This window comes from Lycium barbarum, chromosome 4 (assembly GCF_019175385.1).
Source record: "Lycium barbarum isolate Lr01 chromosome 4, ASM1917538v2, whole genome shotgun sequence".
NCBI lineage: Eukaryota > Viridiplantae > Streptophyta > Magnoliopsida > Solanales > Solanaceae > Lycium > Lycium barbarum.
Genome location: NC_083340.1, coordinates 5621968 through 5638988, shown reverse-complemented (window position 1 = coordinate 5638988; position 17021 = coordinate 5621968). Strand labels below are relative to the sequence as shown.

At 35.4% G+C, this 17021-nt stretch overlaps 1 protein-coding gene and 1 long non-coding RNA gene across 2 annotated transcripts; one reads left to right on the top strand and one right to left on the bottom strand.

Moving 5' to 3' along the window:
* Positions 1-7633: 7633 nt before the first annotated feature.
* LOC132638109 (uncharacterized) lies at positions 7634-10418 on the top strand. Its single transcript, XR_009581607.1, has 3 exons — positions 7634-8094; positions 9038-9088; positions 10165-10418. It is a non-coding gene; the product is annotated as an uncharacterized LOC132638109 (long non-coding RNA).
* A 2989-nt stretch (positions 10419-13407) lies between these two features.
* On the bottom strand, positions 13408-16564 carry LOC132634969 (F-box protein PP2-A12-like). Its single transcript, XM_060351164.1, has 3 exons — positions 16099-16564; positions 15080-15198; positions 13408-14090 (listed from the first exon to the last, which is right to left on the bottom strand). The coding sequence occupies exons 1-3, from the start codon at positions 16408-16410 to the stop codon at positions 13667-13669; spliced, it is 855 nt and encodes a 284-aa protein (XP_060207147.1). The 5' UTR covers positions 16411-16564; the 3' UTR covers positions 13408-13666.
* Positions 16565-17021: the final 457 nt, after the last annotated feature.

Below are 17021 nucleotides of genomic sequence, written 5' to 3'. Positions count from 1 at the left end.
CTTAAGGAGTAAAATGCTTTCCATCAAAGCAAATTCATTTCAAAAACACAAACTTGAACCTCTGAACAAGTATATAGGAGTATATATCGCCGTCCCACCATAACCTTTAGTAATAGATGCATCTTTCAATATTATCATCATTTTAAAAAAATCCTCATGTTAATAGTATAAAGAATTTTACATGACCGACTCAATACATTTAAATGTTATTTATTTTTATTATATTAAGATTAAGCAGTCTTAATTTGAATACATAAATAGATATTAAGAATGAAATACTAAATAATTAAGATAGCGTTTTAATAATATTAAAATTTTGTTATAAATATTAATCTTTCATATCTATTCAGAATCATTAAGTGACTATGAAAGAAAAAAATGTACTTAATGATTAAGATTTGCAACAAACGTATTTTGTTCTTACCAATCATTTTGAAGAGTCACACATCGGTAATGAGAAGGGTATTTGGTCTTCTTATATGGTTTTGGGTAATTCTCACCTCTTAAGCTAGTGAGTTAGGCTCAAGATTTTTTTTTTTTTTACAGTTACTGCTATTATCACAACGGAGGTAGAGTATGATTTACAATTTCATCCAAACTCAATAATTTTAGTTTGAATCCTATTTATGGGTTAAAAAGATTCCCTAAATAATATATTTTGAACTCACTAAATCAAAGTCAATTCTAATATTTCGAACTCAAACTCATAATATTCAAATCTTAAACTATTTCTCCCATATCTCCCTGCCTAATAAGCTTCCCAACCATTAGCCAAACTTGATCGTTGGTAATGAAATACTACCATGGAACAATTGTTTCCGAGCTTATTAAATTTAATTACTCTAGTACTCAAATGTATCTTCGCATAGTTACAACTTACAAGTCACGCAGATTTGATTGGTAAACGAGACTGCTGATAATTAGATTGAGTTGTTGAACTGCTAAAATTTTCAATTCTAGAAAGCAGCAAATATTTGAGGCTCATAACTTAAATCATGTAAAGAGCATGTAGGATGAACGCTAAAGTCGTAGCTCGTCTTTATTTATTAAATCACTTATGAATGATGATTAACTCACTTTATTACCTTAGAAGTTAGAATTACTCCTATCAACCTATGAGCGTATGGGGTGAGGCCTTAGTACAAATATGTTCTTTGTACCTAACTTTATAGAGGGGGCAAAATCCCTCCACCATTTTTATTCTCCGACCCTCCAAATATATTTCCATTAAAAAGTGAAAATTTCTCTAACAAGATTAAAAATATTTGATCCTTTAGTTCTGGGGTGGAGCTAGAACACTCCCTATTGGTTCAGGGGAACTCAATAGGTTTAATTCCGGACCTTAAAAAATTTAGTATCAGATATCTATAAATATTCGGTTATAAATTCCACATTATATATTAATTTGATATCATTGTTGAAAGTCATAAAATTCAAATCGTAAATTAGCATATACTTCCTCCATTTCAAAATAAGTTATGTTTTTACGTTTTTATTTTGTTTTAAAATAAGTGGCGTTTCACAAAATCAAGAAAACATTAATTGTTTTCTTTCAATTTCACTCTAAATTTAATAAGTACTAGAGTTTTGCATAATCAAGAAACCATTGAAAAGTTATTTCTTTTTTTAAGGTATTTGATTAAGGATAAATTAATAAAAACACTTATTATTTTTTAAAAGTGAATAATTTTCCTAAGGAGGTATGTACAAGCTAAAAACATCACTTGTTATAAAACCGATGTTTTTGTACAATTACCACTATTCTCTTTTAGTGGTACCTCGAAATCATCGAATGGATACCTAGAAATCATCGAATGGGTCTTGAAGTTAGGAAACAATAGCGCATTTAATAGTCTATCCTATGTACTGTCATACAAATTCATATGCTGTATCTTTCATTTATTGACGGATTTTTCACCAGCCGGTCTCTTTGATGTTAATGGCCAAATTAATACTATCGTCTAGAAGCCTCTAATAACAACAAACCATTTATATGGCTGCAATTTATGATGTGACTTTTTCTTAGAAATACTCAATATTACTAGCATCGCTCTAATCTCATACTCAATTTTTTCCTTGTGAGACCCCAAACTAGAAGATCGTCTGTGTAGTGTCATTTTTACAGACTTCGGTTCCGAAAAATCACATTGATTAGCTTCGTGTTTTACTTTTTCATATCTCTTGATTTATCTTTGTAAAATTTTTGACTCAGTCACTCACTAAAACAATCACTATGCTTTTCCAACTTTTAGAGTAGAAGTACCCTTCACACCTGTTTGGATGAGCTTATGATTTTTGACTTATAAGCCAAAAGTCATAAGTTAGGAATTACTCTCTCTGTCCCATAATAAGTATCACTTTAGCTAAAAATATTTGTCCCATAATAAGTGTCATCTTAGAAAATCAATGTACAAATTGACTAATTTTTTCCAACTTTGCCTTTAGATAAAAAATGGGAGTTTCTTTATTCAAGAAACATTTACTCCTACTAAAGTGAACATTTTGGAACTATCACTGTTGTACTCCTTTTCAGTTTTTGAAACCCAACAATTGTTCACATTATGTGAAATTTCTTTTTTCATTATTGTATTATATTTATTTCAACATATAAATACTAGTCTCTTCTACTCTAATAAAATCTTGAATGAAATTTACTCAAATTTTGTTGGAATGGAAAACACCATTGATGTTGCGAGAAAATCATTTCAGACAACAAAACTAAGAATGAATAAAGTATTATCCCACATGGGTTCAATTATTGTGGGCTGTTGAATCACTTTGTGCACAGCTAGCACAGTTGAAAATTTGTTACACTTTTCACATGTGGGATACATGAGAGAATATTTAGAATGATGAGGTTTTGATATTGTTAGGAAATGCACAATTAAAATAGAACAAGTATGCAGCCTAGATTAAGAGTTATTTTTATTTTCTTTTATTCTTTGTACAAATCCAATTGTATAAATACCTGAACAGGGCAAAGAGAAAATGAACAGAAAACTTTCCACATCAGTTTTCATCAAATCTTTCATGGTATCAGAGCATTGGAACTGATCCAAATCTCTTCTCATCTTGTTCATCTGCTGCAGCTTACTCATAAAAAAAAATGCCTGAAACTGTTGTAACTGCAGCACCCAGTGATGGAAAAGCAATCATCATTGATCATACTCATCCCTATTACTTGGGATCCTCTGATTCACCCGGAATGACCCTTGTTAACACAGTGTTTGATGGAAAAGGGTATCTGGGTTGGAGGAGGTCTATTTTACTATCACTTCAGCAGATTTTGAACAATGGAATTGCTGCAATGATATGGTGATTAGCTGGATTCTGAATGCATTATCAAAGGAAATAGCTGATAGTGTCATGTCCTCCACAACAGCTAAGGGCTTATGGGACAGTTTGGAGCAAAGGTTTGGCAAATCTAATGGAGCCAAACTTTATCACCTGCAAAAGGAATTATCTGTCTTAGTACAGGGAAATAGTGACATAGCTGGATATTTCACTAAGATAAAGAGAATCTGGGATGAACTGGACTCTCTAAGTATCATTGTGTGTTGCTCATGTGTGTGCACTTGTGAAGGCAAAGAGAAACTCACAAAATCTTTGGAAGATCAGAGATTAATTCAATTCCTGATGGGTTTAAATGATGTGTACACACAGGCAAGGGGAAACATTCTTATGATGAATCCCTTGCCTAGCATCAATGTTGCTTATTCCTTATTATTACAAGATGAGAATCAGAGAGAAGTATATGCAAATGCACAGTTCTCTGCTGATTCTGCATCTTTCATGGCAATGGGTCAAGGAAAGTTTGCAAACAATCAGTTAATGGCTGAGTTTGCAGCATTTATGGCAGCTGGGCAAGCTAGAAATGCTCAGAAGTTCAAATTTCAGCCACAAAGGGGAAGAGATATGAATCAGAAATTTAACAATTCAACACAAAGGTTGGTAAAACCACAACAAAAGTTCAAAGGAAAGAAGAAGTATAATCCTAATGCCACATGTACTTATTGTGGGAAAACAGGACATGTTATGGATGACTGTTACAGACTCATAGGATTTCCTCAAGATTTTGAGTTCACAAAAGGGCAAGACCAGCCTAGGGCAAATGGTATAATATCAACAGAAGGAGAGGGAGATAAGGGCATACAATATGTTGAGAGCAAAGAGACTGACATCACTCAGCAGTATACCAAAGAGGAGGTGGCGAAAATGATGCACATGTATAAACATGCAAAGCAGGCACAGAAAGGGATTAATGCAAACGCAATTCCGGGTACTGTTTTAAAATATTCAGGATCATGTTTTGCTAGTCTAACATCAAGCACCTGGATCATAGATTCAGGTGCTTCAGAACACATGTGCTACAATCCTAATTCTTTCCTGTTTCTAATCCCTCTTCCTGTACCTTTAAACATTAGTTTACCTAATTCTTTCAAAGTTAGTGTTACCCATACAGGAAGCATATCCATTCTGCCAGGTCTTGTCTTAACTAATGTCCTCCATGTCCCAGATTTTAAATATAATCTTTTGTCTGTGCATAAGTTCTGTGTACAATTCACATGTGACATCTTATTTACATCTAGTAATTGCATATTGCAGGGACTTTCAAAGATGAGTCCACAAGCTTTTGGTGAAGTAAGAGAAGGACTTTATTTATTAGAGCCTTCTAGTCCTAAGTCTAGATGTTTATTTACATCTGATGTTGTTTCAATTCCAAAAGGAAGCAATTCCATTCAAGAGTCTGTTTCAGTTCCTAGTTCAGTACATGTCAACTCTATCCCTAATGTAAGACTTTGGCATGTAAGATTAGGACATCTCCCATTTTCAGCAATGAAACATTTACATTTCCTCCATTGTGTTTCAAACTCTAATTTTATATGTGATGTGTGTCCTAAGGCAAAGCAAACTAGGCTCCCTTTTCCAGTTAGTACTATCAAGTCTAAGGGAATTTTTGATCTTATTCATGTGGACACTTGGGGCCCTTATAAACCAAATACATACAATGGTCATAAATATTTCCTCACTATAGTAGATGACTATAGTAGAGGAACATGGACTTTTCTTTTAACCACTAAAAGCAATGCTTTTCCTATACTTAAGAGTTTCTTTTCTATGGTTGAGAGACAGTTTAAGGTTAAAGTGAAAATGATCAGATTTGATAATGCTTTGGAGCTAGGTAAAGGAACACAAGAAGCTGCCTATTTAGCATCAGAAGGTATTCTACATCAGGTATCTTGTGTTGCTACCCCTCAACAAAATGGGATTGTTGAGAGGAAGCACAGACACCTTTTGGAAATTGCTAGAGGTTTAATGTTTCAGTCACATCTGCCTATTTCTTATTGGGGAGAAGCCATTTTAACTGCTACACATATCATAAATAGGTTGCCATCTCGTGTTCTCCAAGGGAAAACACCATATGAGAAGCTGTTTCATCAACAACCTAGTTATGACCATTTAAGGAATTTTGGATGCTTATGCTATGCATCCACTTTGGCACAAAGCAGATCTAAATTTGATGCAAGGGCCAAGACATGTGTCTTTCTGGGATATCCTATACAACAAAAAGGATACAAATTGCTGGAATTGGAGACAAAGAAGGTTATTGTTTCAAGGGATGTGGTCTTTCATGAGGATCACTATCCCTTTGCAAAGACAGAACCTACACATGTGCACATGTTTCCAAATTTCACTTCATCATCAGATAACGCCTTTTCATTCCTTGATGACATGCCTGCAACATCAGACATCTCACATGTTCAACCTTCATCACCTAGCCATTCTCCAGATCACTCTCTTTCTCAGCCTATAAATACACCCAACCCTTTTGACTCTTCTAATTCACTCCCTACCAGCACTACAAATCTTCCTTCTTCCAACACTACACCAAATAATCCAAATCAATCTACACCATCTAAAGTTGTTCCTATTTTGCCTAGCAGACGAACAACTAGAATTTCAAACCAACCAAGCTATCTCAAGGATTACATATGCAATAGCATTAGGTTTGCAGATTTAAACAATGTCTGCATAGGGGAAACAGACAAACCAAGTGCTTTCTCTTTCAATGCCCTAACTACTGACAACCAACATGTTTTGCATTCTATTTCCAGTCTTAGTGAACCCAACAGTTTTTCTCAAGCCATTCAATATCCAGGTTGGGTTACAGCTATGGAAACAGAAATCCACGCCCTACAGGACAATCAGACTTGGGAGGTGGTGGAGTTTCCACATGGAAGGAAAGCACTTCCTTGTAAATGGGTTTACAAGGTAAAACATCTTTCAGATGGCAGTATTGAAAGACTCAAAGCAAGGCTTGTGGTAAGGGGGGATATACAAAGGGAAGGCATTGACTATGGGGAGACTTTTTCACCAGTGGTCAAAATGACCACCATTAGATGTTTACTTACAATTGCTGCAAAGAAAGGGTGGTGTGTCTCACAACTTGATGTCAATAATGCATTTTTGCATGGTGACCTTCAAGAGGAGGTATATATGAAGTTTCCCCCAGGTCTAGAGCCTCCTAGTCCTACACATGTTTGCCTTCTAAGGAAGTCCCTATATGGTTTGAAACAGGCTTCTCGCCAATGGTATGCTAAACTAGCCGGTGCTCTAAGTTTCAAAGGTTATTCATCATCTTTAAATGATTACTCTTTATTTTTTAAACAATCAGGGGACCTCATTTCTATACTAGCAGTGTATGTCGATGACATACTCATCACTGGGAACAATTTATCAGAAATCGAAGACATTAAGTATTTTCTCAATTCTGAGTTCAAAGTCAAGAACTTGGGAAATATTCATTACTTTCTTGGCATGGAAATTTTACGGGAAAGACAAGGATTCATAGTAAGTCAAAGGAAGTTTACATTGGATTTATTGAAGGAGTTTGACATTTCCCATCTACCTCTGCTTACTTCGCCTTTGGATCCATATTCCAAACTTTGTGCAAATGATGGTCCTTTAATGGAAAACCCGACTCTTTACCGACATTTGGTCAGAAAACTGAACTATTTGACACACACCAGACCAGATCTCAACTTTGTTGTACTTGCATTAAGCCAATATATGCAGAATCCTTGTGTGACACACTTTTCTGCTGCTTTAAGGGTTCTGCGGTACCTCAGTGTCGATCCAGCACAAGGAATATTATTGAATTCTGATCTATCCTTCACCTTGTTGGCATTCTGTGATGCAGATTGGGCCGCGTGTAAGGATTCTCGCCGATCTGTAAGCGGATTTTTTATTACTCTCGGTGGAGCTCCGATTTCTTGGAAATCAAAGAAGCAGATTTCGATCTCCCTTTCCTCTGCTGAAGCAGAGTACAGATCTGTTACATCCCGTATTTTTGAACGTCGGATTATTTGTAAGCTGAGGTGGGGCCCACACGTCAAGATTTTTTTTTGGGACATGTGACAAATTATATGAATCACATATGTGAAGTTAAACACAACTCAAGAAGGACCCTTGGGCCAAATCAAAGTGGAAGTCCTCCAAACGAATATTTTTAAGAAAACGTTTTCGGGTGACCTGACTTTGGGGGGGCAAAAACGGTATTATATGTTTGGAATTTGGAAAAATACCAAGAATTAAAAGTTGTAGATAATTGAATTATCTTTCCAACCATAGGTCGTGGGTTCCCAGATGACGTCGGTACAAGGAGATATGGACGTTTTAAGGTCGAAAGGTCAGTGGGCTAGGCCCAACTCGTGACCAACCGGGTTGGCCCAAAAAAAAAAAAGATAAAAGGGGAGAAAATTTAGGCCCAAAAGAGGGGTGGCCGGCCATATGGCCCAAGCCCATGGTAATTCATTAATCCATGTATTAAATGAGACATTAGACCACAATTCTTTCATTTTCAAGAATCTTCAAGAACAAAATTGAGAGAAAAAGAAGAGCAAAAACTTGAAGGACCACACGGCCAAGTCCTTGGAAAATTAGGTCCTCAAAATCTTCCTCCAAAAATTATTAGCTTGTGGTTTTCCTACTCAATTAAGGGTCCTTTACAACTTGGTGTAGTTGTTTTGGAAGAAGGAGCACTTATTTCTTCAAGTTGACAACTTGTTCAAGTGAAGAAATTTGTAGAAAAAGGTAAGAATCAATTCCTTTTTCTTATGTTATGAAGGTTTGTTTATGTTGTAGTATGTAGAAATGAGTGGAAATTATGGAAATATGGAAGTTTGCAAAGTGGGTATGTATGTGTGTAGAAGGATGAACCAATTTTATTTGTTATGTTAATTGTGTTGTTGAAGCCTTGTAATGGAAATGGAAGGAAATGGTTCAAGTTGGTATGGAAAATTGTTGAAAATGGTTATAGGAAATTATGTGATTTTAATGTAGTTTTTATGAAATTATGGAAGTTGAATGAAAATTGGATGAAATTGGAAAGAAGCCATGTTGGCCGTGTGGTATATGTTGTTGAGATAATGTTGGATTTATTTTGTTTAACATGTTAGTTGTGTTATTGTGATCTTCACAATGCAAAGGAAGATTATATGAGTGAAGTTGACATGAAAATGGAATGTAGAGAATTATGACACATTAATGTGATTTTATGATATTAAGATAATGAAGTTGTTAAAGTGTATATTGTTGTTGGAGATGAATTAGTAAGTAGAAAATGTGTTGGAATGGTTTTGTTGCATATATAAGAATTTTGGATTGAATATGGAAGTTGATGGAATTGTTGAATATTGAATATATAGCTTGGAATACTTTTGGTTTATGTTTGAATGGTCTTATATTAGTATGTGAATATGAAAATATTGATATCGGGTTGTAAGTGCAAAGTTGGATTTGGAATTGTCGCATTATTTGGAAAATAAGACTATTTACGCTAGAATGCGTTCCTAGACGATTATTGATGTTGTATATATTGTTGTTGGTATGGTTGTTGTTGTTTTAGCCGAGTTTTAACCTCGGGGATGATATATATATAGGGGAGATGCTGCTCAAATTTTTATAGACAAGAATTGGTTAAGGTTGAAACTTTAAGTCTTATGAATAGTAAATTGGTAAATGTGACCATTTGTAGGTTTTGGACGAAACGGGATTTGAGTTTTGGCAAGCGTAAAGGGCAAGAAAGGTATGTAAAGCTATCCCGATTCTTCTCTTGGCATGTCCTAGATGTACTAGGCTTGGATTTACGCCTCGGGGAATATTCTGTCCATCGGAATCCGCGTTTGAAATCGTCGCTTTTTCATTCAATAGAATTGAATTCCTTAAGTATGATTTGATGAAAAATTATGAAATTTTTTTCCAAATTGCTTACGAAGTTATGGAATGTCCTAGAACCTTTGTAGGTGACCCCATAAGCTTAAAAATACGTAATTTGAGCCCACCGCTTCATTGGTTCCGAGGTGGGCCCACTATTTCCAATTTTACCCTTTATGTGTCTATGACTTGTCTTCGAGCGTTTTCGTTAGAGATACTCTAACTACTCCTTTATCTACTAAATAAAAATTATTTTAAATATTTCATTAAGTCTTATAAATTGTTTTGAATCTTGAAAACGATCTCGGATAGATTATGCCTCCGTAACCCGTTATGACATCTAAATTTACTTACTATGTTTCCGTCCGATTTCATTGATTTGATTTGACATTCGATATGCCTCATTGAGTCTCTGGAAATATATATATGGTATTTTTAGTGCATTTAGTTTCTCACTACTCCGTTCGTGGATGCCTCAATGTTTCCCCCACTGAGCCCGGGCCAGGATATGTTGTCAAGCGTGATCCTTTGCATTGTTCGCCGTGCCTCGATGTGAGGGGGCAGGTATACGCGTACATGGGTTTGTGGAGTATGTTGTGCCATGTACACTTGTTCTGATATGATTTGCTATGGCCATCTGATATGACATATTATGTTACGGGGTTATGCCCCTGTTCTGATTCTTCTGTGTTGTGGCACCAGCGTCGGGAGGGTGGCCACGTTCTGTCTGCCGAGTCCCTTGGCAGGGGCCGGATTTGATGTGACATATGTTTCTGTACACACTCTGCATGTTTTGAAAATATATATCTGATACTTTGGGTTTTCTATTTACTTTCTGTACGTTCTGTACCAGTTATGATTTTGTTTCTGTAATTCAGGCTTTGCATATTCAGTACATATTTCGTACTGACCCCCTTTCTTCGGGGGCTGCGTTTTCATGCCGCGCAGGTACCGACGACAGGTTTGCTGATCCGTCCGCTTAGGATCTTATTCTCCTATTTTGGAGCGCTCTCTTATCCAGAGCCCATCTTTTGGTATAGTCTGTCACTACTGTATATATATATTCTCGTTCATGGGTACGGCGGGGCCCTGTCCCGTCATATGATTCTGTCGGTCTGTTTAGAGGTCTGTGGACATGTTTGTGGGTTGGGGTCTTTCTGTACAGTTGCGTGTGTATGTTGTGTTTGGGCGATCTCATTCGCCGCGGCGGCCGGTCCGAATATGTTTAAATGTTGCTTCGTTGGCCCGGTGTGGTCTTTTGTTGGTATTTTCTGTGCGCAGGGTTATTTTGGATAGCCTGTAAAACAAAGGAAACTCTGCCGAAATTTTTCTGGAAATTATCTAACTTTGAAATATAGCCTTGTCGGCTTCCGCTATATACTTGAATGCGTTTGATAAAATTTGAGATAGCATTTGATAGATGTGTTCGGGTGCTCAGATCGGGCACTAGTCACGGCCTATGGGGGTTGGGTCGTGACAAGATCCATGTGACGGGTCACTTCCGAGCTTACATGGTTGATTTGTCTCCTTGAGGATTTATCTGCACCAATTTCACTTCCTATTTCTCTGCATTCCGACAGTCAAGCGGCTATACATATAGCACGCAATCTGGTCTTCCATGAGCGCACAAAACATGTCGAATTAGATTGTCATTTTGTGCGTCAACAATTTCTAGCCGGGATGATTACATTGTCATTTCTTCCGTCTTCTCACCAACTTGCAGATCTATTTACGAAACCCTTATCTGGGGCTTCCCACAAACACATTCTCAGCAAGATGGGAGTCATGACACTCCCCTCCATCTTGAGAGGGGATGTTGGAATGGAAAACACCATTGATGTTGCTGCTGTTAGCAACAAACAGAAGAAGTAGATGAAACAAGAAAGAGAAAATCATTTCAGACAACAAAACTAAGAATGAATAAAGTATTATCCCACATGGGTTCAATTATTGTGGGATGTTGAATCACTTTGTGCACAGCTAGCACAGCTGGAAATTTGTTACACTTTTCACATGTGGGATACATGAGAGAATATTTAGAATGATGAGGTTTTGATATTGTTAGGAAATTTACAATTAAAATAGAACAAGTATGCAACCTAGATTAAGAGTTATTTTTATTTTCTTTTATTCTTTGTACAAATCCAATTGTATAAATACCTGAACAGGGCAAAGAGAAAATGAACAGAAAATTTTCCACATCAGTTTTCTTCAAATCTTTCAAATTGTAACATGGAGAGAGAGTTTAAAAGTCAAGGTAAAGTTGAAGACATTTTTGGTGGGAAGCTAAATGAACACAAAATTCAAATTTTGTAAAACCAGAATGGAACTTTGGCTCCAATATTTTAAGTTGAAATTTGGCATGTTAAAGTTCTTATATCAGCCGTAATTCCATAGGCCAAAAGTTCGATTCACAATATCAAATTTTGGGTTTCACGTGAAAATGAAAGTTTTGGCCTATGGAAGATAGGATTAGTAAGAGGCAAAAGAAGTGGTAGTACTCTAAATGATGATTGTTGAATTCCCAATGTCAAAAGATGGACTACTTGTGCATGCTCTAATTATCAAGAGGAAAATGGTAATTTGATAAACTTCACACTTCATTATTGGTTTCTTAATATGCTTGTTTTTGGCTAAGGTGACATTTATTATGGGACGGAGGGAGTATAACTTGTGATTTTTGGCTTATTTTTACTATTTTGAAATAAGTGCTTAAAAGCACTTTTTATTTTACCCGAACACTACAAAAGTGCTTAAAGGTCATTTTGTCTTAAAAGCACCTAAAATAAGCCAATCCAAACAGGGGCTTATTATCTTCCTCACAAAGCCAGGCAAACAAAAAACGAAGAGAAGTGAATATAGGGTTATCCCCGCTAATATGTGAATAAGAGTTGCTTGCATTACTACATTTATTCTTTTCCTTACAAAGCCAAGCAAACAAAAAAATGAATATTGGAATAAATTGTTTTCTTGTTTAACTATTTGATATTTGAAACTTCACTCACAGGACCAAGTCGAATTCGCATCGAATAGGCCACAGGATAAATTGCTCCTTACAAGAAGTTCTCAATTTTTAAAATTTGAACTTGAGACTTATGATTAAGGATGACAGGATCTCAATCATTTGACCATGTCTCGCAGTGGTATTTACTCGTGGGCTGTGTACTCCACAACAAATTCTAAAAGGTTTATATATAAAGAGAAAGACCTAAATTTCAATTTTAATGTCCTTTCTCCAATTAGCTATGCATGAACTAACAAATCTCCAAAATGGTATTTTAGTGTTTACACATCAATCGGTGATAAAACGACAACCATCGGTATTGCGGCTTTGAATAGCCTTCGGAAACTACTTCATGCCCATAGATCCTTAATCCTATATGTTGAAAAGTCATGACTACTTAAGCAATTGCTATGAGGAAGACTCTTAAACGTGCTATTAGTATGAATGATAGAAGGTAAAGATTTTATCTAACACTAAGAATATTATTGAGATGATCAAGAAACAATGTGACTCCTCCTTCGGAGACAAAACTGGTGTGTGAAGATATTCGAAAGCTATCAAGCATGCTTGATCATGTGAATTTTGTATCTATGTTTAGAAGTTTGAATAAAATAACTCATAGTTTAGCTAAATTTTATATTTTCATCGAAGATCTCTGGGGAGACACAAGGTTTTTTCCCAGTTCGGTAGTACAGGATACTAAAAATACATTTGAACTTTGTAATTTGTTGATGCAGTAGTATAACATTACTAGTTTCGGAGAAAGAGAAGTTCTTTCTCCAAGTGCAAATCGAATTTCCAAATCAGAATTTACTATCAGAGAATATTTAAATTCAATAAATTCAACATTGATTAAAAAAAAAAAAAGCAAAAAATTCACTTTTCCAGTTATCCGTGTAACCATACGGCCTCTCGTTTCTTTCTTTCTGCTTTAGGCACATTCTCTAACATGTTGTCAACTTTCTCTTATACAAGATAACCGATCAAGGTATAGTATCAAACAAAAATTATCCTCATGTACATAATCACGTAGTCTTATTTAGTATCAACATCAAGTGCAAATAAATATTTCTTCTTTATTATCACCGTTCCAGAAGGACCAGAACCACTTTTAACCTATTGAGCTACTGGATACTGACCTGCAAAATTATAAGTCCAGGAAGTATCAACACAAAAACGCAGCACTCTTCTTCAGTAAAGCTGATCCAATGTTGTTTCTTTGACACTTATAAAGATGAGAAATACACAAAAGTAAGTGTCTAATGTTAACAGAAGCTAACAGCTCATTACAATGAACGGATAAAATGTCCGTTGTTCACATTTTTACACAATTACCTCAGTCTAATATATGATTATCCCTTAATACTAACCACTCAAAAAACTATGGATAGCACTAGAACTATAACTCTTAAAACACTTTCTCTGGAGAGACAGGTAATCAGCAAATCAAAAATTCTGCTTCAACCTCTGTTTAAAATCTACTGGACATATCAGTACAGAATCTACACATAGTCCACCCTTAGTATGTGTACAATCGATCTGAGTCATCGAATATTTAACTTTCATTTGTTTTGCCAAACCCGTGACAACAAAGTCACCTACATGGTGGTACTTCCATATTCCAGGTTCGTTTAAGTAACATTGGGTTGTAGCTTGTTGACCGTCTGATGTCGACAGCTGAAACCGCACTGGTTTTTTATCCCACCCATGGACATGCTCAGAGTTGCAGACTCGGCGTCCGAATCTCCGAGAGGCACGCCCTACTTGCAGTCTGAAGAATATGCTATAGGACCCGATGGGGAATGGGAAATCGACCTCTCCATCAACTTCGAACCACCAGATTTGTTGGAGATATGCAACGGACTTGAATCTGTGTCGAAGGAGAGCAAAAGAAATTATTGTGTGTTCACGTACAAGCTTACCATAAGAGATTATAGCAATGAAGTAAGAACATACATTGCGCAATTTATGTTGCCAGTGTCTAGCCACCATTAGACCAAGAAAATGTACAAGAAACACAGATATATCTAGATGTTCTTTCTCCTTTACTTCTACTTTCAAGAATGAGCAACAAAGATTTCCTCGGAGCAGTCATCAAGGCAGTAAGACATCTCAAGGAAGGTAAACTCTATGCTATGCTACCATTACCAAAAAAGAAAAGGCATGGACTCTACTTCCCCTATATAGAACCAGCTTACGTGGACCTCTGCTATTAGACCAGATACCTGCTACTTGTCATCAGCACAAGTACTGAGTAACTCTGCCCACCAAAGCTTAAACAGAAAATGAATCTCACGATTATTCCATAAAGCTCACTGATTTAGGGTGAATTAAGAGGCAATATGAGGAACCTTACATCATATCTAGCGGGAACAATATGAAGGCTTCATAAGGTTTTATGAGGCAACGGTATAATTCGGTCTATGCTGTTAAAGAATCTTCCTGATTGGAATTGCTAGGTAAATCATGTGGACTAATGTTTAGTCTGTTCAACTACTGTTGGTCATTTTCCGGAATGAGGAACTCCTGGAACAATCGGAGTGTAAAATACTAAATTGACATCTAAAAAGGCTAGTTAATCATTAGCAATTTCTATCTGAAATATAAGATTACATTAAACAACTTCAGTTTTCACACTTGAACCCAAGCATGTTAAATAAGAGTTCACAGCTAGGCAAGATATATCGTAAACCAAAAGAGCCTTTTCTTGAGAGGATTTCACCGAAAAAAATTGCCTCGATCAGGCAAACAGTTGGATTTGATCACCAATCTAAAAACATATACACCAAAAATAACACAACTACAAACAACCAATTTACCATCACCAAAAGCATAAGCAAAACAATCTCAAATCCTCACCTTGATTCATCTGTCTCAATCCGACTCCAATATCTCCTATCATCAATGCCCGTTATCGTCAAGCCACTTGAAGATATAGACATACAAACTCTTCCAGTTCTCTTATCTAACCATACTCTCTGCACCATAAAGCAATAAAACCATCAAACTCATTTTCCACCCTCAAACAAATCAGCCTTTACATTACTTCTTAAATTTTAATACTACAACCTTAAATTACTACTCAAATTTAATGCTAGCACTTTAACAACTACTCCTCAATACCAAACTAGTACGGATTCCCTAGTAACCGGTACAGTAACTTTTATTTTCAGGAAAAAGATTAACTATGTTTTGCAAAATTGGGTACACAAATTGTTTCCACCCTAAAATTATGAGCCTTTAGATTACTTCTCAAATGTTAATACTACTACTACTACTACAGCCTTTAAATTACTACAATCTCTCTTGATATTTCTTGTTATCTCTTGTTATGAAAATAAGAGAGCAGCACCCGTATTTATAATAGTATAAAACCTACTTTAACTCAAAACAAAACTCTTATTCCTATATTAATTTGACTATAAATTCTAACTAGACATGAATTAAAATATCAAATCCTAACCAATTATTTACTACACCTTTGAATTATTATTTCCAACAAATACAAACCACTTTAACAACAACACTTCAGTACACAACTATTACAGATTTTACTACTTAATGGTACTAATTTGTATTTTCATGAAAAGATCCAGAGGACACAAACAATTAATGATTTTTCTGATAAATTAAGTACACAAATTATGACCCTTTAAATTACCTATCAAATTTTCATACAACTACTAATATAATAACACCTCAAAACCAAACTAGTACAGCTAATTTCCTATTTAATGTAATTTTTTACTTTCAAGAAAGAAAGAAAAATCCAAAGAGAATCAAAAAAGGGGAAAAAGATTGAAACTTTAGAATAAATTTGGGCACACAATTAATATCTTAAAATGAAGATTTTAGCATAAGTGGGGTAAAAATTGTACCTTTGCACCACCATCAAAAGAATTGGGTCGACAAAGCCTAGCATAAATATCTCTTTTACACAAATTGTTAGGAAAATTTTGGACCCTTTGAATAATAGAATTATAATTCATTGGCAACTTAGATTCCCACACAAAATCAGCAAAAGAAGCACCTCTAAAAGCCTTATTAAGCATAGATAATTTACAGATCTGAGGTGGGTCCATATATACAAGAACTGATGCTACACAACTCTCTGGTAAATCACCAAGACCAATATTATTTTGCTGATTAACAGTTGTGGATGAAAACAATAAGGATAAAGAAGAACCCATGTTGGGTTTTTGTTAAAATTAGAGAAAGAAAAAAAAAAGTTCAATTCTTGAAAATTGGTTCAATGGAAAAAAGATGAAATCAAGAATTGGGATTTTTATGGGTTTTAAAGAGAGAAACAGAAAGTGTTGGGAAAAACAAAATAAAATACAGCTGGATGTGGAGAGTGGGTGATATATATATATAGAAAAATAGATGGTGACTACTTTTTTTTTTTTTTTTTTGTGTGTTTAATTTTTTTATTCTTTTTCATATGTTTTGTGTCTGCTGGATTCTGTAGGAAAGAAAGAAAAAAGGGGAAGACAGCTTCAATCAAGGTGGGGGTGGTGGGGAGTGCGGGGTGGGGTGGTGGGGTAGGAGTGGTGGGGTGGGGTATGTAAAGGATGATGAAATTAGATTAAGGGAGAATCTAAGAGTTGTAGTATAGTTGGATTAGATTGAATAAGTTGGAAATTTGAAAAATGAAATGGATAATTAGTACACTTGTAAAGGTTGATTGGATAATCATGATAAAATTTGACTAAGTAAGAAAATTAAATTGGTAAGTATTAATATCTGTTTAAAAATTTTGGATTATTCTTAGAAAACAGATTTTTGTCTTAATTGTAAAGAG

Coding starts and splice junctions, on each gene's coding strand:
- LOC132634969 (XM_060351164.1), bottom strand. CDS start 16,410: ATGGGTTCTTCTTTATCCTTATTGTTTTCATCCACAACTGTTAATCAG. Junction 15,199..16,098: donor CTTTTGATGGTGGTGCAAAG/GTACAATTTTTA, acceptor TTTATGGTGCAG/AGAGTATGGTTAGATAAGAG. Junction 14,091..15,079: donor ATTGAGACAGATGAATCAAG/GTGAGGATTTGA, acceptor CCTTCGACACAG/ATTCAAGTCCGTTGCATATC.